Source organism: Heteronotia binoei, chromosome 8, assembly GCF_032191835.1.
Source record: "Heteronotia binoei isolate CCM8104 ecotype False Entrance Well chromosome 8, APGP_CSIRO_Hbin_v1, whole genome shotgun sequence".
In the NCBI taxonomy this organism is placed as follows: domain Eukaryota; kingdom Metazoa; phylum Chordata; class Lepidosauria; order Squamata; family Gekkonidae; genus Heteronotia; species Heteronotia binoei.
Genome location: NC_083230.1, coordinates 93,615,770 through 93,642,227, shown reverse-complemented (window position 1 = coordinate 93,642,227; position 26,458 = coordinate 93,615,770). Strand labels below are relative to the sequence as shown.

The 26,458-nt window shown below is 41.8% G+C and overlaps 1 protein-coding gene across 12 annotated transcripts in view; it reads left to right on the top strand.

The window, feature by feature from the left end:
- The window catches only part of MYBPC1 (myosin binding protein C1), a 120,850-nt gene that overhangs the window by 82,720 nt on the left and 11,672 nt on the right, over positions 1-26,458 (top strand). For 8 of the 12 annotated variants that reach the window (XM_060245625.1, XM_060245622.1, XM_060245623.1 and 5 more), the window contains 10 exons: positions 3,502-3,661; positions 6,652-6,756; positions 7,165-7,353; positions 8,202-8,336; positions 12,642-12,755; positions 14,729-14,896; positions 16,596-16,684; positions 18,124-18,319; positions 19,773-19,912; positions 23,739-23,898. In XM_060245625.1, coding sequence (XP_060101608.1) covers positions 3,502-3,661; positions 6,652-6,756; positions 7,165-7,353; positions 8,202-8,336; positions 12,642-12,755; positions 14,729-14,896; positions 16,596-16,684; positions 18,124-18,319; positions 19,773-19,912; positions 23,739-23,898 — 1,456 coding nt within the window. The remainder of the gene's footprint in view (positions 1-3,501; positions 3,662-6,651; positions 6,757-7,164; positions 7,354-8,201; positions 8,337-12,641; positions 12,756-14,728; positions 14,897-16,595; positions 16,685-18,123; positions 18,320-19,772; positions 19,913-23,738; positions 23,899-26,458) is intronic. The other 4 variants (XM_060245631.1, XM_060245632.1, XM_060245633.1 and 1 more) reach the window with 1 other exon arrangement.

The following is a 26,458-nucleotide window of genomic DNA, read 5'->3' as shown; positions in this document are numbered from 1 at the left end:
GATCGTGCAGGAGGGCACCCAGGAGCAGCCCCTAGCCTCCCACAGAGGAGGGGGCAGCTAAGTGTTCCCCCAGCTTTTGTTTATGCCCCCTGAAGTCTGAAATCCTGGCTACGGGGTTGCTTCCAGGACCTCAAAATATGGAATTGGGCCTGAATAGACCTGGGGGTCCAGGACAGAACATTTGCTTTGCATGTAGAGGTCCTAGGTTTCAGTCCCTGGTGTCTCCAGTTGAACAAGGGTCAGGTAGCATGTGATGAGACCCTGGAGAACTTGTGTCACTGAGAAGCAGGGTTGTCATTCCCCCTCTGGGGGTGGCAGGGAATCCCCTGTTTTTTGGGGCTCCTGCTCGCATCTGCCCAGCTGGCCAGTGGCAGGGGGAGGAATTCACGCTGATGTGACATGGAAGTCATGTCATCACATTGGTGAAGTTGCGGGGTGCTCTGTTTCTGGGCAAGACACTATTATTTAAGGACTAATTTAGGCTCCATATTCACATCCCTCCCACGCAGGAAGAAGCTTTCCCATTGAAGACCAGCCTGACCTAGTCATCAGCCAGAAAATGAGCAGCTACAGGAAGTTCGCACTCCTTTATTCAATGAGTGATTAAATTGTGGAATTCACTGCCAGTGGAGACAGGGATGGCCATGAGCATGTATGGCTTTAGAAGGGAGTAGGCTTCCCAAATCCCCCGCCTGGGCAGGGGCCACTGATTTGGAGCCTCCTCCCCCCACTCGCCAAAAATCCGGAAAGCGGGGGGGGGGGGGGAAGGCGGCCCTTCCCACCCAGCCCCGATTCCAGCAGCTTCTCCTCGCCCCTTCCCTTCTCACCGATCCCCGATGCTTCTCCTCGTCCCTTCCCACCCCAGATCGCAGCAGCTTCTCCTTCTCCTTGCCCTTCCCTTCCCACCCAGCCCCGATCGCAGCAGCCGTTCTTCGTTTTCCCAGGCTGCTTCCCACCCCCAGTCAGCTGGCTGGCGGGGGGGGGAACCCCCGCCCACAAAGGACCATGTGCCTTTGCACCTCCGGAGGCTTGATTGAAAGGCTTCAATTTGGGATGGTGTGTCTGTGTTGCTGTGAAGAACCTGGCAGCAACTCGTGAGTAGAGAGGCCAATCCCCTGCATCAGATTTGCCAGAAATGGGGGGGAGAGGGGAGGAAAGGGAAACGTCTTCATTATTCCCTATGTGGAGATCGATTCTCATAGGGTATAATGGGGAATTGATCTGGAGGTTTCGGGGGCTCTGGGGTAGCTGTTTTTGAGGTAGAGACACCAAATTTTCAATATAGTATCTAGTGCCTCTCCCCAAAGTACCCTCCAAGTTTCAAAATGATTGGACCAGGGGGTCCAATTCTATGAGCCCCAAAAGAAGGTGCCCCTATCCATTATTTCCTATGGAAGGAAGACATTTAAAAAGGTGTGCTGTCCCTTTAAATGTGATGGCCAGAACTCTCTTGGAGTTCAATTATGCTTGTAACACCCTTGTTCCTGGCTCCGCCCCCAATGTCTCCTGGCTGCACCCCCAAAGTCTCCTGGCTCCACCCCCAAAGTCCCCGGATATTTCTTGAATTGGACTTGGCAACCCTAGAAGTAAGTTAGAGATGGAGTAAGGAAGTAAAGTTCCATCAGTGCTACTAGTCATGATGGGTAAAAGGCATCACCATATTCAGAGGCGGTAAATCTCTGAAATCCAGTGTTAGGAGACAACATATTGACTTTGAGGGCCTTTGAGGGCTCTCCTTATGTTCCCCACTCTCTGTTAGAGAGAATACTCTGCTCCAAGACCAATTACCCAGAGACTGTGGACATAGAGGAAGGATATTCTGGCCTCTGCCACTTCCTGAAGATGCAAGAACTGCTGATTGGTTTAATCATACTTAATCTTTTCCTTGAAAGCCATCTTGAGGATCATAGTTTGAGATGACTGATTAATATTTAAATTAAATATGTGCTATCGATCTCCTAAATCAGGGGTGAGCAACAGTAGCTCTCCAGATGTTTTTGCTTATAACTCCCATCAACCCCAGCCATTGGCCATGCTGGCTGGGACTGATGGGAATTGTAGACAAAAAACATCTGGAGAGCTACCATTGGCCACCCCTGTCCTAAATTAAACTTTGGGATTGATAATGCATGCAGAGCCGCCACACAGAAGAATTTGGCCAAACTGAAATACCCACTGATATTAGATGTGGAACAGAAGCGGGCAGGTTCATACATGCCCTCCGCAGATCCCCACTGCTTGTAGGACCATGGGTCATCTAAACTATCCTTGGGGATGGGTTAATGGAGGGTTAATGATTTCTCATTTCCTGCTTATAGAACAGCTGTCACTCTTTTGATTGAAAATTCTGGCCCTAAACAGGAAGCAACCGACCCACTATTCCTTCTGATAGGGATGTTAAAAGGTTGAAAGGATGGTATGCTTTATGACTACATATTTTATAACAAAAGGGATGAATCCCACCCCCCCACCCCTAGTTACACCCACATGTGCCATCATAGCTATACTAATGTTCCAAGTCCATTCCACTATGCTGCCACCCTACTACAAGTCTATAGTCATGGTTTACTACAAAGTAACTGGAAAATTCAGTTACCACCCTTATGTGAAGAAGACAGTGGGGATAGTAAATTTGTGACAAAAGAGGTATGGTTAAAAAGGGGCAACACACGATTAGAAGGCAGCATGGAGAGTTTAGAAGGTCATAAAATAGTGTATTAATAGCCTTATGGTTTCATTGATTGACTTGTGTTCTAGGATTGTCAGGTCCCCCTGGCCATTGGTGGAAAATGGGGGGGTAGGGTTGACACATCCAGATTGGGAAACTCCTGGAGATTAAAGAATAGAATATGGGGTACAATGCCACAGAGTCCACTCTCCAAAGCATCCATTTTCTCAAGAGGATCTGATCTCTGTAGTCTGGAGATGAGCTGTGATTCCGGGGGATCCCCAGGGCCCACCTGGAGGTTGGCATCCCTATTTTAAAATGTGTTCCATGGTGGCTCATTCATTCTGAGTGTCACCCTACCATACTGCTTCCAAGTGTTGTGGAATGAATCATTTGTTTGTTTCACTTAAAAGTCCACTTTTCTTGATGAGACTCTAGGAAGATTGCACTGTTGTATTATGTGTGATATTACTATGCTGCACCTAGAGATAGCACTGACATGACACTAAGCAAATACCATCAGTCGGCAGATGACTGTATTGGACAAAGAGGTTGTGCATTTTGCAGGGGGTTGGACTAGATGACTCTGGAGGTCTCTTCCAACTCTATGATTCTAGGGCAATTATCATGTTCCATTCTAACCATTTTTTTCCTGCAGCAGCTCATAGAATTGGGCCCTACTTATTTTGTTCACAGGACTTTTAAATCTGTGCTGCTCAAATGGTTGTAGCCTAATATATGCATTCTACTGTTTCTCATCTGCCTGTTTCCTGGTTTTCAATCCCCTGTGTGCTACTTCTTTCCCCCTTCTCCTCTTCAAAATGAAATTATAGTGGCTCATGGATTCTGCAAGCCGAATACGAGCAGAGAATTATCCGGATAGCAGTTGTTTGGTGATTGATTCTGCTGAGAGGGACGACTCAGGCACCTACAGAATAATGCTAAAGAATGAGGCTGGAGAAGACACAGCCCACATCAATATCAAAGTGGTTGGTAAGTCAGTGCAAAGGCTTTTGTATCAAGATGTCATAATTAGGTTCAAAATTTATCATTCATATGGGTATTTTCAATGCACATTGTATAGTTCTTAATCTCATAATTCCCGACTAAGGATAAACTGTGGTGTTTTCTCCAAGACAACCAGATGAACTCTTTCATAATTGATTAAAGAATAAAACCTGGAATTTTCACTCTTCAATCCAGAATTCTATCTATTGTATCATGGAACCCCACCTGATGGGCCATAAACCTTAACAGAACTGTCATTTTTTGATGCTAACTCACATCCTTGGTGCAAGGGTGCCACACCTCCTGCCTCTCTCTTCACACACACACACAGAAACAGCAGGGTGGTGAGATGAGATCACTCAGTGGTGGTGAAGGGATTTCTCTATGGCTTTGAGCCTTAGCTTCTTCCTCATTATGGTATACCTCTGGTGCTCAGCTTGAGTTGACTCTCTTGGTCTGCTATTCATGGCACTGGTTGACTCATTGAGATCATAATTGTCCTTTCCCACTTCCTGTCACAAAAATCTGATGTCATATGACTGTCATGTGCTTGCTGTTGGAAGTGAAAGATTGTGCAAAGTTCCTTTGTAGGGTGTACAAGTACCTTGGGACAGGAGACAGTAGAACTAGCATGGCTAGATAGGTCCATTCCTGTTATCTTTTCTCTTGTCTTCTTTGCTGCTGTCTCTTTGTTTACTCAGAATTGTATACTTAGAGGTTCCTTCCTTCCCTTGAATTCCTCTTTCTAACCACCATGAGGGCCAGATATGCTTCCTGCAGTCTCTCTTGATCCTAGTCTCTCTTCCTATCCTGTTGAAGTATGAAGTTCCTTTACACTAGAAGACTTCTGTTTCCTTCCTGAAGTAAGAAGCCTCATGTGGACTTTATCACTGAAGCAATGTCCCCCTTCCATAATACAACCAAGCTCTAAGCTAATAATTGCAGTTCAATGTATCCCATGTATCCCTTTATTGCTCTACGCTGACGATGCAGTTGTACTGTCACATTTGCAGAAGGGCCTCAAGTGCCTGTTACTCACTTTTACTTCATACTGCGAGACAAATTTCCTGTCTATAAACCATGTAAAATCCAAAATTTTAGTATTTTCAAAGTCTTGGAAACCACAAAGCTGGTGCCTCAAGGGAAATAATATTGAACAGGTGAAATCTTTCAAATACTTGGGGGTCTTTTTCCAATATAATCATTACTGGACAGTACAATGCAAGCAAGCAGTCATCTCAGCAAGGTGTAGTTCGTCTGCGGTGTTTAGCTTTTTTTACAAGAACAGCAACCAGTTTGTCCCAGCTGCTATTCATGTTATTAATGCTAAAACAGTTTCTCAGTTGTTATATGGGATTCCCATTTGAGTTTGCGCCCTCAATTTCCAACTTGAGCAAATTCAGGCAGCATTTTTACGCCGTATTTTGGGGGTCCCCAACTGTGTTAGATATGCTACAATGTGCCTAGAGACTAGAACCCATTTGATTGAGACCAGGGCATGGCTACTAACTATAAAGTTTTGACTACGCCTACACTTTAGGGCAGACCCTGCTAGTTATATCCATATGATGCTAGCAGATTCCTTTGTTTCCACTTAGTATAGTCAGATCCAGAAGAAAATACATTCCATAGGTGTACCCCTGGACAACCTCTATATGCTAAGTGAAACGCAGGCATTCAGAATCCTGAAACAGAGGATCTTAGATATTGAAACTGTTCTTCTGGACATAAAGCTTGTTCCCCTTTAGCATTTGGTATCTTCCCCGATCATGGGCTGCCTGCCACCTGCCTTTCCCAGATTACTTCACCCCAGTTATGCCGCTCTTTTATGTTAGCAAGACTCAATGTTCTACCCTCAGCGGTACTGTCTGGGAGGTTTGCCAACATCCCTTATCAGGAGAGTCTGCCCATGTAATGGAAGGCACCTTGAAACGGTCACCCATGTCTTACTTCATTGTGATTTTTATGGGGAAATGCAGGACCGTATAGTCAAACCACTCTGTCTAATTTTTATGGATTACCTGAAGCGAAGTTAGTTTTTTTCCTACTATCTGACCAATGTTCCCATATCACAAGCCTAACTGCAAAGTACCTTCTGGCTGCCATAACAATCAGGGAGCAAAAGACTAGCTCCCCTTCTTGATGTTTGACTGGTTTTTATAGCTGAAACTCCATGTAAATTTGCTATACTTTTTATTTCTATGCCAATAAAGGTATTTGGAATTATGTTTAGTTGGACCCAGGTCTGCAAATGTTGAAGACCACTGCATTACTCCACCATTATTTCTGTAATAAAAATTACATTGAAAGGTTTGACCCACTGCCATGCAATTAAAAATCTCTTTTCATTTTTCTGTTTGGCGAAATCTCTTTATGATGTCCTGAGCTTCTCCCATTTAATATATAATCAGAGAGGCTTGTTTGCATCTTAACTATTAGCTGTGGATGATGGTAGAAAACTTGGCTATTGGGAGCCATCTGAAATATTTCATAGCTTTCTTCTTCCTGGAGGCTTGCCACTGAATTAGATCCTGACCGATTTCCCACTCACCTTACGCTGCTTTCAGGTTCCTCTTACAGTGGGGCTTCTCTCCAATTTCACACTATCTGCCCTGGGGCTGCAGCTAGTGTCGGCTTTTTCACACCGCAAACAGAAACTGGTTTTTAGAGGTTTCTGTTTGTGGCATGCAAAAATCGATGCTAGCTGCAGCCCCAGGGCAGATAGTGTGAAATCGGAAGGAAGCCTCACTGAGAAGAGGAACCTGAGAGTGGTGTAAGATGAGTGGGAAATCGGTCCCTTTTTGTTAGATACAGTAGTGGCCATCCAAAGAGAGCACACAGTCTATCTCCATCTAACATGTTCATGGTTTTGTTCTAGTATATTAACAAATTATGTCTTGTTGCTGTATCAATGCCATCATTTTTGGAACAGAAAAAAACCCCTTAACAAATGTGAATTCTTTTGATTGCAACAGATATTCCTGATCCTCCAGCAGCACCAAATGTGATTGATGTAGGAGAAGATTGGTGCATTATGACTTGGGAACCACCAGTGTATGATGGTGGATCTCCGATTTTAGGTAAGCAAGCATACCAACTCTTTTGGTGTTTCAGTATTTAGCTGACTCTTCCGTTCTATTTTCAAGGTTAGTGGGGCCAAGTTTAGTGGGCGCCAAACCCTCCTGGAAGATATTCAGCCCCCACACCAAGTTTCTCAGAACCAACAAAGGACACTTGCTTTTCATGTGTTTTATTCCATATGTGATAGTTTGGGTGTAAGCCAAAAGCAACAGTCCCATATCTTCTCTTCATCTTTCTTCAGTAATATGTACAGGAAAAAAAGATACAATACAACATCATCATCACAGTCTGGATTTTCATGCCCGTGCACCATTTTATCAGTTGTCACCCACAGGAATAATAAAACTGATGTTTACATTTGCTCATTTTGTAGAAATGCTGGGCCATTAATGCATCTTTATCCTTAGGATACTACATTGAACGGAAAAAGAAACAAAGCTCCAGGTGGATGAGGCTGAACTTTGACCTTATTAAAGAAACAACTTTTGAGCCAAAAAAGATGATTGAAGGAGTTGCCTATGAGGTCCGAGTGTTTGCAGTCAATGCCATAGGCACTTCCAAACCAAGCATGCCCTCAAAGCCCTTTGTGCCACTGGGTGAGTAGCAATATTTTTGGTTAATCATTTATAAAATGTGTTTGTTTGGACAGAGTGCTCTGGCATATACCTATGAGAATTTGAAGACTTGTGCAAGAAGCATTCATAGACCTATAGTCAGGGAAGGATGTTGGACATCTATACACTGTTCCATAGAAGGCAATAAAGATCCAGATACATAAGACAGGAGTAGCCAGGTCCAATTCAAGACATATCTGGAGACTTTGGGAGTGGAGCCAGGAGACTTTGGGGGTGGAGCCAGGAGACATTGGGGTGAAGCCAGGAGCAAGGTTGTGACAAGCACGATTGAACGCCAAAGGGAGTTCTGGCCATCACATTTAAAGGGACTGCATAACTTTTAAATGCCTTCCCTCCGTTGGTTTCAATTTTTTTATTGAATTTCAGTATAAAAAGGGGGGAAATAGTGCAGGGATACAGCAGCAAGAAAAAAAGGGTAGTTCGGGAAGGCACCTTCTTTGGGGCTCATAGAATTGGATCCCCTGGTCCAATCTTTTTAAAACTTGGGAAGTGTTTGGAGGAGAGGCACCAGATCCTATGCTGAAACAAGGTGCCTCAAATACTGTGGTCCAAAGATATTTGTGGTTTTAAAGGTCAACAACATTACTTAGAATTGGGCTCATTTTTAATTAATCAAACGCAAAACAACTTCTCACAGTCCAGCAAAAGACAAGCATCTGCACAAAGTAAATCAAATGCATAAAGACTGGCATTTGAACGGTGAGCGAGAAACAGAGCAAAACAAAATGTCAGCAACTTCCAAATATGGGGAGTGATGGATCCTGAGGTTGTGCTGCTAATGCACATACTTACTTTCATTGCCTTTTCAGCTGTCACCAGTCCGCCTACCTGTCTGGCAGTTGATTCTGTAACCGATACTACAGTCACCATGAAGTGGCGGCCACCAGACCAAATTGGAGCTGCAGGTTTAGATGGCTATGTAATAGAGTATTGCTTTGAAGGAAGTAAGTAGCAACTGTGTTATGCTTCAGTTCAGTGAGAGCTGTCCAACTTTTTCTATCTGAGGTTGTTTCCACATGTAATGCATGTAATATGTGGATTCTCCCAAGTATCTGAGTCTATCCTGTCTGCCTGATTTCCAGATTGTTTGTCCTGTTGCTCATAAAATGATTGTTTTTATATTTTCAACTGGCAGTTCCTTACAGTGACTCATAAAGTAAAGCCTGAGGGATATTTATTCCATTGATCATGAAATGTCTACATTCAGTAGCATCCTGGACATATCTGATTTAGAAAGGAAGGGAAAGGGGGGTGGGGTTGAGAAGTAATTATCTCCTTAAATTAGTAAGTGCAAAAATATGAAGACCCATATACTACCTACTGTCCACATCATCATTTCTCATATTGCAAAGTCACATTGACTTTTGGTGTGGTATGGCCTTTTCATTTTGGTGTCAAACTGATCTTGTGAATGCTTGATACTCATCCAGATACCAACTTATCTGGTTTTGGGAATGTTTGACTTATACCAGATTGTGATTTATCTCACTTGAGGATTCCCCAGAATGTTTCAAAAGTTGTAAACTGGACAGACACATTCACTGGTTCAATGCAACAGCCTAAAATGGCTTGAATCAATTCATTCATTCCCTTCACCAAGTTAAAAAATGATTATGTGAATTGTTCCTAAGGCAAACTACACCACTACACGGAAAATCTACATCCCACAAGAAACATCTTTTACCCTTAACAATAGTTCAGCATTCTCAAATGCTCAGCACTCAAATATGCTGCTAAACGTGTGGAAAAACAAACTGTGTAATAATTAGTTACAAGAAATATAAGCCACTGCAAACATTCAAGTATAGATTCAGGTGGGTAGCCATGTTGGTCTGAACCAACAAGGCTTTTGTGTGCTGATAGCCAGAAATAAACTTTGTTGGTCTTAAAGGTGCCACTGGACTCAAACTTTGCTCTATTTTCAGATATAGTTTGTCTCACGTTTTCCCATGTAGGGTTAAATGGATGAGCAGCTTTGTTCAATATCTGGCCAATGGGGGATAATGCTAATCAAAGAAAATATGAGCTAAAAAATTCAAATTTAGCTTTTCAGAATCCTCACCTGTTTTGCTCATTTCTATGACATTACCTGTGGAATATACTGTATATCAATGAAAAGTAAAGGCTAAGATTTGATATGAGATAAAAGCAGGATAGACAGCTCCATCAGGACACAATTTGCAAAAGTGTTTATCTCATCTCATTTTTATAGGATGGCAGGCTAGCTGAGGACAGCTGTTTTGTTATACTGCCAGAATGGACGAAGTTTTATTCAACCCACATCTAACTGCTGGTGAATTGCACTTCTCCCGGGTCTGCAGTGGGGGGCAGAATCAGCAAAAATCCCTTCCCTCCATAAATGTGGAAATATTCCTGAGGCTCCAAGCCTCTTTTAAATGAAACTGGATGAATTAACAAAATTTCAGTGCACTGGACAAATTATTGGAATTTCAATAAGCTGCTTAGATATTGTGATAGAAATGTTTCCTGTGTTGAAAAGCTGTTGACTGAGAAGCTGAATCTGTCTTCCTATTAAGCTCTGCTCTTGACGCAACTGTCAGGGAAGTCAACTTGAGTCATGAACATCATTTATCAAGGGTATAACTGGGATTTAAGACTTTTCACTTGGTAAATAAAAAACTGATTCACATGATCATTTTTAGTTGGTGGTTGGGCACAATAAACTGGTATTGTTTATAGTGTATGGTTTAACATTTATTGAGATTGTGATTCATTGCACCCTGACAAATATTTTAAATACAGATTGAGGAAAGCATTCACAGGACCAGGGTATAGGGCTGCTAACTTCTGGTTGCAAAATTCCTGGAGATTTGGGGGTAGAGCCTGAGGGGAAATTTCAGCAGAGTATAATGCCACAGACTCCATACTCTGGAGCAGCCATCCCACCCCACCCAAGTCCCCATTTCTGTAGTTTGGAGATCAGTTGTAATTTTGGGAGATATCAAGGCCTCATCTGGAGGTTGGCAACCCTACTCATGTGCCATATCAAAAAAAGTCATGTGGTAATAACAGCATATAGTCACTGTGTGATAACTATATGAATTACCTGCTGGTCAGATTTTAGGGAACAACTGTAGAAAAAAAAATTCTGTATAACCCATGGGTATGCTAAACTGTACCACAAATGGTCAATCTAGCATTAACAAGGAGAAAGACTTCCAACAAATGTTTCAGGATTCGGCATATCTAACTTCTGTGTGTACTTGTTGAACAGAGCAAAACCTTTACTTTTTTCTTTCAGATAGGTTTAAAAGCATTAAGAAGAAATCTCAAAATGACAGCTGTGTTTGTCATTTTGGTGTTACCCACCTCAGATAAAATACAAATGGCAATGTATTTTACAAACAACATTGTGTGCATTCTGTATATTCTACATATGCTTTGCATATCTAGATATACACCTATATATACACAATTAATGCTACTTATGTATATATTGTAACACGTTGGAACAAAACTTTCAAAAGAATATGAAAAAAACCCTTGTGGTATTTGTCACTGTTTCTCTCGTTCTGCCTTCTTTCCTTTCTCTAGTCTTTCAATCTGTGAATTTCTCTGTTCTTCATCTTTTTTCCAAGTATCTTTCTTTCAACTAATATTTCTACAGAGTTTAACATTTCACCTGAGTCTCCAGGTATTTTCTTTGACTGTCAATCTTTCAGCTGTCACTTTTTTCAGTTCTTCCTTTCTTCTCTTCTGCTTACTTAATCTATCAATTTGTAATCATTCTCTTTCTCTTCTCTCTCTGTTTCTCTGTTGCCCTTGAATGGGATACTGTTAGGGCTACTTATGAACAATATAAAGGGGTAGAAGAGAAAAGGTGGCTTTGAGAATACAGACAGCATGGCTCCCTTATACAGTTGATAAAGATGTTTTCCTGATTACAGTGAAGCCAGTATTACATCCCATAACATACAGATATGTAAGTTCAAAGTATCCAATATTACTCATAAGTTTAGTGAAGTGAACAAATATAATGATCCCCCTTAACTCATTCCCTTCATAGATTTGTTTATACTACCAAGAAGAGAATAAGTAGCTTTTGGGAGGTGAAAATGCTGACCCACTGAATAATTAAGGACTCACAATTCTCCTCTTTTTCATCTCAGAATCAGCCATTTAAAATGCAAAATAAATAGAGTTAACAATTTCAGTAGAATTATTTAAGTAGACAAGTACTCAAATTTTCTAGCGACATGGAAGTGTCAGCTAGGAAAATGTTGATGTAAGGAAGGGATCCCCTCGTCTATTCTGTATTTCTTACTCTTTGTGACTGAGAGGAGAAAAAACATCTACAGCAAAATAAGGTGCTGCTTATGGCAATGACCTCAGTTTGTCCCAACTCCATGAACAAAGACATATGATAAAAATGCCCATGGATTGTTGTGCAAGAAGATCTTTGTTTTAGACCAACAAACCAACAATTCTAGACATTCTCAACCTACTTAACAAATCCAAACAAAATGTGTACTCTGAACCCATTATTTTCTCAATATGTATCCAATTTACATGTGAAGTTCAGAATCAGAAACTTGATAGAAAAAATAGCTATGTAGAACTATCAGTTTAACACACATACACACACACACACACACACAAGTAAAGTATCTATTCCAGTAGAATTATTTCTGTAAGTAGGCAAGTACTCAAGTTTTCTAGCACACACAAGTTTTCTAGCACACACAAAAGTAGCATTGGCTGCACATTCTACATACCTACTTCTCCATATTACTGTAGCATATTGTCCACTTACTGCCCATTTTGAAGTTCAACAACATTACTGGCCATGAGACCCAGTGAAGTTTTTGTCATTATTTTCACCAAGCAAGACATGCCCAAGAGATTTTTAATCATGGACTGTGATCCAGTGAACTAGTTATATGGTATGCTCTATTTTGGGCTACCAAAGCCAGCGGGGCATGAAAGCAAGCTGTTCAATAGCAAACAAGAACTTCTTGTGGTACTCAACACCTAGTGCATTGCAGTCCACTCCTACATCAGCATAGCCCTTCATGCTGTTGCTCTTCTCTATTTCCTTTATTTTTCTTCTCACTCTATCTTATTCTGGACTACTGCACTTTAATCTTCTTTTTCTCAACGGATTTCTCCTGCCTATCTCTTCTTTTTTTCCCAGTTTCTCATCTTTTCAGTTTCTCAGATAATAGCCGTCTAAAAGGCCCTTCTGCCTATGGCTGTAAAATCCCATGTGTGCTTTCCAAATCATTTAGGTCCCCAGACGCCCACCACAGAGGGCGAGGGAAACACTTGTTCACAGGAAATTAATAGTGAGGAGGCAGACGGGGGCCTGGAGCAGACTGAAGACAAGACAGCTAAACCAACCTGTGAGTGTTCTATATGAAAACTTTTATCCTCCTTCTGGTTTGTTCATTATGCTTCCCTCCCCCCTTTGATCTGTGGTTGGCGCCTCAGTCTCACAGAAACAAAGGAGGAAAACAGATAAAGAACTGGTTGATAAGAGTAGGCCTCCCACACACATCCACACACAAGCTTAATGATTTCACTGTCTCCCCAGTTCCTCAATCATCTTGAAGCTCTTCTTCAAGGTGCAGTACATATCTCTGTATACGTACTAACAGGGAATACTAACTACTGACTCACTTCTTGCTGGTGTGAAAGTGGGTGCCTCTGAATTAATTGTAATGATGGACTCTCATAAGGTTTATCGGCAGAAGTGTATGATGGTGAATTGCTGGATCCAACATGTGACCTGGAAGGTAAAGTTTGCAGTGAAGATATTTAAAGCTACTGTCTGATGGACTTTTTGATATTTTGGGCAGTGCTGTCTTACTGTGGAAAAGATATGAGGAAATTTGGGTGACTGAGTAAAAATTCAGAAAACTTGAACTCTCTTATTTATCACATGTATAGCAATGGTAATGTGTGCAGTACTCTGCAACCTTTGTTTTGCTTGTCTTCACCACAGTCCTGGGAGACAAGTCCCTTTGGCATAAGGGAGAGCAGAACCTGGGAGATGGTGACTTTTCCATCCATGCTCAGAAATGTGTTTATGGCTAAAGCATAAACAAAAGCCTGAACCCAGATATTAGGCCTGCACAGACCACTGCTAAATTTACTTGAGCACACTGACTTGGATCTAAAAAGTGCAAGCAGAAACATAAATAAATTTAGTTAATTTCCATCTTGTACAACATCTAGCACTCTCCTCCCTGTATATCATAGTGCCCATAAACTGGTTGCACAAGGTGTTGCAAAAGTGAGATATGATTAGTATGACTTAGTGCAAACTGCTAATATGGTCTTGTGCAAACTGCTAATAAGGCCTCTTGTGCAAGGAAAAAGTTGGTGCTGGATTCAATCCAGTGTCTTTATACTTGCATTGCTAAAATTTTAGCATCATTTTTATACCAGTAATGTATACCTGTTGCTTTCAGACATTGGCTATTGCTATTTCCATCTGAAGTATACAGGAACAACGAAGATAAAAAGGAAAGCTGGAATAAGGCGTTTGTTAGTTTGATTGTCTAGTGGCTTGTTCTTTTGGTTTAGCCTTTCTCACTGTTCCGAATTGTTCACTTCTAGTCCTCTCCCCAGGACTCTTGCTGGCCTGGCTGCTGCAATTATTGTTACTGTGCTTCATACTCCCCATTAGACATTGACTGTTTGGAGAGGAGGCAAACAGTTGACTGCAGTCCAGTCCTCCTTCTTCCTGATCTCAACAGGAAGCCATAAAGTCCTCTCCCCAGGCTTCATACTGGCTGCTGAAGCTACTATTTGAAATTTTGTATGATTTCTATATGCTAGCTGCCTGATCTGGACAGCCCAGGCTAGCCGAATCTTGTGAGACCTGGGAAGCTAAGCAGGATCAGCCCTGACTAGCATTTGGATGAGACACCACCAGGGAATACCAGGGTCATGACATGGAGGCAGACAATAGCAAACCATTTCTGAACGTTTCTTGCCTTGAAAACCCTACAGGGTCACCATAAGTCACCTGTAACCTGATGGCAAAAAATAAAAAGATACAGCGACGTAATATAAAGGTGTCCACTAGAGAGAGCAAAACCAAGGGAAAAGGACCCCCTTCCTGAAGCAATGGGGAACACAAGCAAGGAAAATGAGAGTGCGGAAAAGCCAATAGTCTGTGTCATAGGTGGAACTAGTGGGCTGGCCACAATGGTGCAAATACCACCAATAAGTGAAATACAGGCTGTTTGTTGCACTCTTAAAAATGTTCTTAAAAACTGGAAGTATCATAGATAAGTGTTGAAATATAATTCTGAATGGTCTTCCTTCCCTTTCCCCCACCCCACTCTTTTGGTTCCTCCCTATCCAGCGGAAGAATGGATTGTGGCCAATCCAGATCTCACTGACAAAACAAAATTCACCATCACCGGTCTGCCAACTGGAGCCAAAATCTTTGTCCGAGTAAAAGCAGTGAATGCAGCAGGTTCCAGTGACCCTAGAATGCACCCGCAGCCCATTTTAGTCAAGGAAGTTATCGGTGAGATTAACTGTGTACCTGTGACTCATTCTGATCCATTTTAAGGCAATAATGTTTCCTATTTAGACGTGAGTACTTCCCCTCCTCCAGTTTATTTCAGATCTCGTATGTGGGGATTTATATACCCACAGGTTCATATATCTGCTTGTTCTTTGACCTCCTCCTTCTGTACTGGCAAGACTATGGGCAGGGGCTCACACAGTTGTAGCGAGCCCTTCCCTGATTAGATGACATTTTTTGAAAACTGATCAGTAACAACAGTGGCTGAGTTGGTGCCACCAATGTGTGAGTAGAAAAGAAAATGTACTTCGAACAAGATGCAGCAGCTCATGCAGGCAGTTACACAATGGTTGAAGCAATGTGTGGCACTTCAATATAATTCTTAATACATAATCATGTTAACATGAAGCTATATAGTGTACAACAGATAGTTCACATAAATTCCTTTAATCTGTTTTTTTATCAGAAAAAATCCCTTGCGCTATGTCTTACACACACCAAAAAGATAGTGAGGATACAATTCAATATATATATATTTAACAAAATGTGTGTCCCATTTTTCTGCCCTCACAAGGCCACCAAGGCAGCTAGCAAATTAAAATGTGCATAATAAAATCACATTTTAAAATGATTAAAACCAATTAGAAACCCACACAGCATCATTAACACCATTAAAAACAGAACTAAAACACATGCAAAAGCAGAAATATAACAATTAAAAGATTGGTCAGGAATGTCAAATGAAACAAAAAAGTCCTCACTTGCTAGCAGAAAATGGCAACAGAAGGGGACAAATGAATCTCTCTTGGAAAGAGTTCCAGAGGTTGGCAAGGCTATGTAAGGGAGAAAATAGTCCTTCAGGTGCTTGGATACAAAGCCACATAGGGCTTTAAAGGAGAAAACTAACACCTTGAATTGGGCTTGAGTGCATATCAGTAGCCAGTGCAATTTCTGTGGTATCAGGGTTGCATGTTTCCAGTAGCTGGCCCAGATCAGCAGTCTAGCCACAGCATTCTGCACTAGCTTGCAGCATCTGAACACTCTTTTAGGCTAGCCCCAAGTAGAGTGCATTGCAGTAGTCTGGTCTAAATGTAACTAAGGCATGGATCACTGTGGATATATCTAACTAAACCAGGAACAGATGCAGCACTCCATCCTGACCATCACAGCCATCTTGTTTTCTAAGGTAACTGCTGTCAAGCAATGCTCTCAAGCTGAGAACCTGGCTTTTCAAGGGGAATATAACCCCATCTAAGAGAGGAGAGATATGAAGTCCCAGTCTTGCTTTCTACCAACCCAGAGAACCCCTGTCTGGTCAAGATTAAGTTTTAGCTTGTTCATCCTCATTCCCTTTTACATAGTGCAAGCAGACAGAAAAACTGTCTTCCACTTGCCAAGGAATCTTGTATATATGGAAATCTTCCAGAGGATCCAACCTGTTAATTTGAGAAGGGGCCATAGCTCTGTGATATCACAGATACTTTGCTTACTGAAAATCTTGTGTTCAGTTACATCACTCTTGTATCTCAGGTAGCAAAACTAAGAACATCATTTGCTGTAGGTGTTGAAGAAGTGCTGTCAGTCAGAGTAGACAATACCTTATTAGATGGACACATTAAAAGGCATCTTGTTATTATGTTATCACTCTGCAATACTAATTAAACAAATATTAAAAAATAAATGCCTTTTTTAAATTAAGAGCCTCCAAAGATTCGCCTGCCAAGACACTTAAAGCAAACTTATATTCGACGGGTTGGAGAAGCTGTGAATCTTGTAATTCCCTTCCAGGTAAGAAACAAATTTACATTTTCTCTCATTCTTAGAACTCTTGTCTTAGCACACATTTCTGCAGATGCTGAAATTCCAAAAATAACTCAGTAAGTGTGTTGCAAACAATGGTTATTGTGCCCAGCTCTACTGATATAAAAAAGAACAGGATATGAGGAATTTAAATGGCAGAAACTGTAACACTGGAATTTAAATGGCAGAAACTGTAACACTGAATATAGGTGTCGGGCAGCAACAATAGGAATAGGTTTTGGCCTATGTTCCGTGCTTGTGCTTCTGGTTGACCAACAGATGAAACACAGTGCTAGGTAGGGTTGCCTATTCCAGGGTGGGAAAATTCTGAAGATTTGAGGGTGGAGTGTGGGAGGGTGGAGTTTGGGGAAAGGATGGAGCTGAGCACAGCTGTGATGCCATACAGTCCATCCTTCAAAGCAGCCATTTTCTCCAAGGGAATTCACCTCTCTTGTCTGGGGATCAGTTGTAATTCTGGGAGATCTCCAGGCCCCAACTGGAGACTGGCAGCCCACTGTACTTGATAGTCTACTGATATCTACAAAAAGGGTTCTTCTTCTTCTAATACATAGTTAAAAATTCAAAGATTTAGCTAAAGACTTTTAAATCACCCATATATGTATGTTAAAGATTCAGCAAGGCTAAACTTCCGATGTTGTTCACAAGCTCAAAATGCTTTCACTTTAAAAAAAATGTAGGCTAGAAAGCACTCTCTTGCATTATGTCACCTTTTTTGTCTGGACTTTCAGATATTCAGACTTTAATTGTTAGCTATGTGACAGTGGCTGTATGGCTGTGGTCTTGGCATTGTTGAACCTAACATTTTGCCAGCAGCTGCGACTAGAATCCTCAGAGGTATAACACAGAAGGTTAGAGTTCTCTCTGTGTCAAAGTGAGAAGAAGATGGTAGGCAGGTAATTTATAGCTACTCAGGAAGGTGGGATAGGGATGAGTCATTATCTTGTATGAGTTTCCCAGGCTGATATATCTTTGGAGATATATATGATATATTTATATTTGAAATATAGTAAAGATTATTATAGTTATTTGTTCATAGTATTTTAGATTTTCTTAGGTGTAACCCATCTGGAGGCTGCCAAACTTACCCAAAAATAACAAAACAGATGTAGCATATATTAATGTGTTCCACTGGCTAAAATGGCTTTGCATTGATAATTTCAGAGGTGTAGCTATGTTTATCTACTATAGCAAACACAAGAGTCTTGCAGCGTCTTGAACGTTGGCACACTTCATTCGAGCATTAATTTTTGCAATTGCACAAGATTCCTTCTCGTTCCTGCAATGATGGCTCATAAAGTAGCTGACCAACTTCCATCTGCTATCTTTTTTGCTCTTTAGGTTTATATTTAAAGATCATCTGCAAGACAATATACTACTATGATGGTATATATATTTTTTTTTCCCAGGGAAGACCAAGACCTAAGATATCATGGAAGAAAAACGGTGCCCATGTAGACAAGAACCAAATTAACATTCGCAACAGTGAAAATGACACTATAATCTTCATCCGAAAGGCAGAAAGGATCCACTCTGGGAAATATGACATGAAAGTCAAAGTAGAAAACTTGGTGGACAAAGCCACAATAGATATTCAGATAGTCGGTATGTTTTTAAAAAAATGTATGATGGAAAGGAGTATATAGTTTATTTGTTGTGATGTTCAGGCAGTTCGGTTCAGTGCCATGCTCATTTACCCCTAAACATTGATCAGAAGGAATTTAGGGAGTAAGCAACTGGAAATGGATATATTTAATTGCCTAACCTGAATAACCCAGGGTAGCCCAATCTTATCTGTTCTCAGATGATAAGCAGAGTTGGCCCTGGTTAGTATTTGGGTGGGAGACCACCAAGGAATTGCAGGGTTGCCCCATGGCGCAGAGTGTTAAAGCTGCAGTACTGCAGTCCTAAGCTCTGCTCACGACCTGAGTTTGATCCCCGGCGGAAGTTGGGTTTTCAGGTAGCCAGCTCGAGGTTGACTCAGCCTTCCATCCTTCCACTGTCGATAGAATGAATACCCAGCTTGCTGGGGGGGGGAGTGTAGATGACTGGAGAAGGCAATGGCAAACCACCCCGTAAAAAGCCTGCCGTGAAAACATTGTGAAAGCAACGTTACCCCAAAGTTGGAAATGACTGGTGCTTGCACAGGAGACCTTTCCTTTCCTATGCAGAAGAAGGAAATGACAAACCACCTCTGTTAGTCTCTTGCCTTGAAAATCCTATGGGGTTTCCATAAATCTGCTACAACTTGACCGCATGTTAAAAAAGTTCAGACTAACCATTTTTTCTGAGCACACAGACTACTTAAAGGTAAAGGTAGTCCCCTGTGCAAGCACCAGTCGTTTCCAACTCTGGGGTGACGTTGCATTACAATGTTTTCACGACTGACTTTTTATAGGGTGGTTTGCCATTGCCTTCCCCAGTCATCTACATTCCCCCCCAGCAAGCTGGGTGTTCATTTTATTGACTTCAGAAGGATGGAAGGCTGAGTCAACCTTGAACCGGCTACCTGAACCCAACTTCTGCTGGGATCAAACTTACTTTCCCTCTCTTCTTTTGGGGAGCAGTGGCAGGGCAGGCCAAGAGATAGTTCCCTTTTCCAGGGCCATTTCCCCTTCCCAGTTCACCCCTGATGTGGTGTTTCTATCTCAAGCTCAAGATCTGCTCCATATTGCTGCTCTGCTGAAAAGCTCTGGAGATGTCCTTTATCACATTCTACGAGCTGTACCCTTGTTTAGTCTTGCAGAAATCTGCAGAATTGGAAGTGAAGCTTCAATTGGGATATGTGTGCAAAGTAACCCCAGAAAAGCTAAATTTTCCAAACAGTATAAATTGTGCTTTTGATCCAGTTGGCATTTTTGCAGATGGAATAAGACAGGAGGTCACCAGAAACAGAATTGGAGGGGAGGTATTGGGACTCACAGCAGAAGAGTGGGTCAGGAACAATGGATATCACTCCATCTGCAGAAATACTCCATTGGATCCAAGCCTATGGAAATTAAGAAAAATTGCATTCAGTAGTAGCATTCATAATACGGACAACATTTTATGGTTGCAGATCGTCCAGGACCACCCCAAGTTGTATCGATTGTAGATGTCTGGGGGGAAAACGCTGCATTGGAATGGAAACCACCAAAGGATGATGGCAATGCAAACATTTCAGGTTACACAATCCAAAAAGCTGACAAAAAGAGTATGGTAAATACGTGTGTGTGCGTTTATAACATTTGCTTAAATCTGAACACATTCACTGATGTTGATTTTGTTGTGGATCCAATTTTAGAGTCAAACCAAGTTACTGAGTTTATGCTGGAATTTTTTTTTAATCTTTAAGAGACCACAAGCGTCTAGGATTAGTTAAGGTTCCCTATTGAATGTACACTCTGTGATCCATGTGTATTTGCATTTGTGTAGTGTGTAGAATCGTCTCCTCCACCCCCCACCACCGCAGGTTAAAATTTACAGCTATTGGTCCATGTGAGCTTTCAGATTTTTCTTATCACTGTGATGGAGAATTTTCTCTCATATGAACTTCCCTGTGACTTAAGATCAATAAGTGAAACTCTCACTGTGATAGGCTACCTCTCTGGAATAGAATAGATGATACAATCCAGAGTTATGTATGTATTTATTTAGGCAGTTGTGTCCTGCTTTTCTCCCCAACAGGTACTAAAGCAACTGACAAAAATACTAAAGCAGAGTTTAAATAGAGGTACAATTTAAACAAATAAAATAAGCAAAAAGTGTACCAACAACATCCTAGGTTAGTCCTGGACTGTAAAATCCTGCTCACTTAGTTCCACAGGCCAACAGCTGTTTAGCTCTTACCTTTTAACTCACGCCTCTGGCCATGTCCAGGAGTATATATCTGCAGAACAAAGGAGAATGTGTTGGATCTTATTCAGTTGCTGCTTGCAAGATGGAATAGGCCCTCTACCACAGCTTTGGAACTCCCTCCCCTTAATGGCCCTAAAGCAGAGGTGTTGAACTAATTGTTATGGGGGCTGGATCTTGACCTTGTTGGCCGGGCCTTGTGTGTCATAAAATGTAATGCCAGGTAGAGAAGATATAAACTTTATAAAGGACACAGACAAATGTGTACACTCAGCCTAATCCACCTCACTGGCTTGTTGAGGAAGGAAGAGAGGCTTGTCTCAGTAGCTCTACTGTTCAGTTCAGAGAGCCTGGCAAAACTAGCTCTCCTTCCCCCACTTCCTCTCCAAGGGGGGAGCTTTGCTCTGTAGCTCCTGTGCAATTGAGCGAGCCTGGTAAAGCAAGTTGTGATGCAGAAGGAAGCAAGAGAGGGAAAAGGGAGCAGATGACAGTGAGTTGCTTGCAGGCCCGATAGGAGCTTTCCGGGGGCCTGATTCAGCCCACGGGCTGCATGATTAACACCGCTGCCCAAAAGTGAGAAACCATTTTAATTTCATCTTTCTTTCTTTAACTATGTTGCTGTTTTAATCTTGCTTGCTGACAGTAGAGTCCCAAGCAAAGGTACATTCATTAACGGATTGAGAAGGAGGTAACTCTCATTAGGATTGCTTTCTAGGTCACTTTGGTGCAATGACCTCTTGGGACCAGATGCCTGGTAAGACAAAGGTATTGTATTTTTTACCCCAGCCTCTGCTGTTCTTATCTGCAGTGGTATTCTAGCAATCAAATCACAATGACCTTTGAATACCTATCAAGGCCTCCTCCCCTGCCTCCAACTCTTCAAAACCTACATTTCATCATTTTGCTTTTTCTAGAATTATTCCCTGGACTGCTAAAGAGACTGTGCCAAGTTACTAGAACTTTTTATTCAGGTTTTGCCAAGTGATCAAGTTACATGTGGCTTTTTGTAGGCTTTGCTGTCATTCATCAACGGCAAGATTTTGCATGCTGCAACAGTAACTGTGAGGATGTGTCTATACAATTTTATAAGCAAGAGACGATGTGAGATGATGGAACCATAGTTAATATGTTTTAGAAGTGATCAGTTTTTACTCAATTTGCTCTCTTTCTCTACATACTGACACACAGAGAGAGGTTTGTGCCTTTGGGACAGTTTTCTCAAGCCATAAAAAAAATTGTTTTATTAAATTTATATCCTGCCCTCCTCATTACTGGCTCAATACCAAACACCCCTGCAAGTAATTAACGAGTATTTCATCATCATTTTCCCATTCTTAAACTCTGAGAGGGGTTGAACTCTGCCTAGATATCTTTCCACTGCCTACTGAATATGCAGATTAGATGTGGATAATTTGAAGGTCAGACTACATATTATATACAGTATTTGTGAATGGGTAATCTGACATTATCTGTATTGTTCAAAAACAGTCATGGAGGAGGCATTGTTATGGTTAGCAGAGTTTTCCCCCAAACTGGTCCTCTGAGAAAAATTGTCACCAGGGCTCTTATTAGGAACAATACGGAGAAAGAAGAGGTACAATATGGGTACCTGAATTTTTCCCCCTACCAAGATAAATGCTAGCTGGGAAAGGGGGGCTGATTTATCCAGGGGAAAGACCTGAGCACATGAAGTTGCCTGCTACCAAATGAGACCCTTGGTATATCAAGCTCAGTCTTGCCTGCTCAGAGTGGCAGCTGCTCTTCCAGGTCTAAAGGGAAGGTCAAAGTTCTGTAGTAATTAAGGGCAGTGGACTCTAATCAAGAGAGCTGAGTTTGATTCCCCACTCCTCCTCCACATGAAGCCTGGTGGGTGACCTTGGGCCAATCACAGTTTCTTTCAGAAATCTCTCAGCCCTACTTACCTAACAAGAGGGGATTGCAGTGCCGGATTAAACCCTGTGGAAGCCCTTAGGCAGTCAAAATCTTGGGGGGGGGCTTGCAAATTATCTCAGAGTCTGAGTGCCCGCCCCACTGCCCATGCAGCCTACAGGCACCTTCTTAAAAACCCCTTTTACTGAGCTCCAGAGAAGAGGCAGGAAACTTGGCAACAATGCCAGCAGCAGCTACACCAGGCAAGTTGGGCAAAGAGCAGTTCAGTTGCTGGCTGCACGTGCAGGCTGGGAGGGCTGCAAGTAAGAGGGAAACCAGGGGGGAGCCGGCCTGGGGCCCCTAAAGGTGTAGGGGTCCATGGGCCAGTGCTTACTTGGCCTAATTGTTAATCTGGCTCTGTGGAATTGGATAAGCATATGGAGCAGAGGTCCATCAGTGGCTATTAGCTACAGCGTATTTTTGGAACTCTCTGTCTGGGACAGTGATGCTCTGTATTCTTGGTGCTTGGGGGGGCACAGTGGAAGGGCTTCTAGTGTCCTGGCCACACTGGTAGACCTCCTGATGGCGCCTGGTTTTTTTTGGCCACTGTGTGACACAGAGTGTTGGACTGGATGGGCCACTGGCCTGATCCAACATGGCTTCTCTTATGTTCTTAGCAAGGTGCCTCTTGTGGAGAGAGCAAGGGAAGGAAATTGTAAGCCACTTTGAGACTTCTTATGGTAGAGAAACATGGGGTATTTTAAAAAATCTACTTTCCCATGATCTGATCCTTTTTTAAAAAAACCCTGGAGATGACCCTGGGACCTTCTGCATGCAAAGCAGATGCTCAGATGTTTTACCACTAAGCTATGGGCCCTTCCCCAAAACAAAAATCTACATATAATATACATACACAGCTGCTTTTTAATGTTAAAGACACTTTACAAGAGCCAGTCATTGATCTCAGTGTAGTTTGACCCCTGGCAATCGAAGGATGACTCTGGCACAATTCAGAAAGAAACTACCAGGTTACACTCTCCCTCCTCTCCTCTCTCATACAGCTTCCCTTCCGGTATGAAAGAGCCACAGTTTGGCCACCCCTGCTCTATACATATAGAGTGAAAACACTTAGTGTTACAACTCTTTTCTTTATTGCTGGCTCGTATCTTTGAAGGCTGAGCCTGGTCTTCCTGAGAAAGGCCCTTAATCTCTTCAATGTTTATTTTCTTGGTTGCTTTTCCATAGAAGATGTCTCTAAAGTCAGTTGCCTGTTAGCTGATTGCAACTGTAAGAAACTTAAACCTTGGTTTGTGTCTTGCAGGAATGGTTCACTGTAATCGAACACTACCACCGAACTAGTGCTACCATTACAGAACTCGTCATCGGCAATGAGTATTACTTCCGGATCTTCGCTGAAAATATGTGTGGTCTCAGCCAGGATGCAACGATGACAACAGAGAGTGCTGTGATTGCAAAGGATGGTTAGCCAATTCACTGTAAAAATATGGTGCTAAGGGTCAAAACAGATGGATTCTGGGAGATCTGTGAACAGATTTGTCCCAGCATTTTTTTCTGATAAGACAGTAGTAATCATGTGAGGGTCCTTATTCAGGCTGGGGCTGAGGAACTGAGGGAAAATGAAATTGACTCTTCACCCACATCCTGTGTAAACAACTTGTCAGTTTTCTTTTGTCAACACTGATTCTGCTGGGCCTTGTATTTTTGATAGGTGATTGTAGAACTTTGCCTGTCACTGTGAATTACGCAAAACCCATTCAGTCCTCAAAGCCAATAAACTACTTAGTTTCCTATTTTGAAAACAGTAGGAAGACTTAACCAGCACTGTATGTCACACCGAGTGCCAAAATAATTCCAGACAATATATTAGTCACTGCCTTTGTCAAAAGATCTGCTTTGGCTGGCTCTCGCTTTATGCAGAACCAGCAGATTCTCAGTCTATTTTTCAAAATATTTTGCAGGCAGCAAAAAAAGGTTTCTAAATGGGGAAGGTGCCTGCGGAGCAGCAGAATATCTGCTTTACATGCACAAGGGCCAAGGTTCAGTGTCCGGTAAGGATCAGGTAGTAGGAGGTGTGAAACATCTTGAGCTGAGAGCAGCTGCCAGTCAGAATAGACAATACCAGTGGTCTGCCTCAGTATTGTAGGCCATCTTCACATTTGTTCATTGGTTGCCTACACAGTCTAGTGGAATTTGGGAAATGCAAACAATAGCCCATCTGGAAGTTATAGGATAAATGCAATGCTTTGAACTGTGATAATAGCAAGTGCATGCTTTGCCAACCTCAGCTGGGCCATGAGAGACCAGGAGAGGTGGTGTGGTTTTTGTGACCAGTCTATCCAGGCAATGTAGCCAAAGGTACTTGCAACTGTCTAAGAGGCTAGAGGCTGGGGACTTTTTCATTCATGTCATCCTCAGGGGAAAAAAATAGAGATTATATAAAGGACTAAAGGTCTTAGAGAGACTGAAGTGAGGATCCTTAACTGGGTTGTTGCATGGAAGAACATGCAGTATTGTGGTGGAGACCACTATGCCATACACCCAAGTATCTTTCTCAAGGGGCATGTGTTAAGGCCTTTTGAACTTAGCAGAAGTTAACCATGATTTTTGGTAAATGATACTTTCAAAATATTGGACACATTTTGGGAGTCACAATATCTAAGGACCATTGTGTCCTATGGAAGTGACAAGATGTTGACATTTATGGTACTCTCTGAGATAAAGAGCAACTGGGATAAAGACCTCCTCTGGCTGGGGGTATCCACTGTAACAAGGACAATCTACAGAAGATTGACATTCAAGGGCACCTTCAAGACCAACCAGATTTCCAGGCGTGTTGCAAAGAAGGGAGTTGGGATGCAGAGGTAGAATGCAACATGTTACCGGTTTCGAGCCAGGGATAATCATCTAGGAGTCCATTAGAGGTCCATCAGTGGCTGTTAGCCACAGCTTATCGTTGGAACTCTCTGTCTAGAGCAGTGATGCTCTGTGTTCTTGGTGCTTTGTGTGAGGACTTTTAGTGTTAATATTTTATTAAGTGTGCATATATCAACTTATTTATACATCACAAATAAATACATTTCATTTTTTGCTTATTACCTTCTACAAATCAAACTGAATACTAACAACAAATAAATAAACCCCTTCCTCTTTATTTTATTTCCTTTCTTTACCCGATTTCACCCGATCCCCGTACCACTTTTCCTAATTCTTATTCTAATCATAATTATATTCTTTCTTTTGTTTCCAAAACTTCTTTACTTCTTCATGGACTTCCATATTTTCATACTTAATTTTTGAAACTTTAACTATCTTCTCTCATGTCTGCAAAAGAAAGCTGGACAGGGTTACCTCCAGAACTGGGTGCTGTAGAAAAATCTCTACAGTTGGAGGTCTGGGGGGGGGGCACACCCACCACCTCCTTGCTACTCCATTAGCTTTAACAATTCATTCCCCATTTTCCATTCCCATTCATCATATCTTTATTCTGTCTTCTGACTATATTTATATTATATTAATACTCCTCAAGAAAACATAATTTCCCGATTCAAAACATACTTTCCCAATTCACACTCTTCCAGACTTTAGTTCAATTACACTGTCTATTAGTTCCTTGCCAGATGCCTCATTATATGCAGTAAAAGTTTGATTTTCCATATTGACCACTAGATGACTGAGTGGTAACCATCTATATAGAATTCCTTTGTCACGAAGAATCTTTGTTGTTCCTCTCAATCTCCTCCTTGCATTAATTAGTTCAGCTGGGATATCAGGAAATAAAAAAACTGTCGTGTCTTCAAGGCACAGTCCCTGGCAATTTTAAAAAGTTTGTTCTTCATCTGTAGTTGTTTAAATTCCTCAACAATGTCTGGGGAAACGTTATCAGGAGCCTTTTTGAAAATATTTAATAGAAAGGCAGAGATGACAATCTCTTGGGAAGGTTCTGCTTCTCCTTTTGTGGGAAGAATCTGATTCAGCCATCTATTTAAAGCTGTAGTAAGGTTTTCTGACTCTCCAAAATTT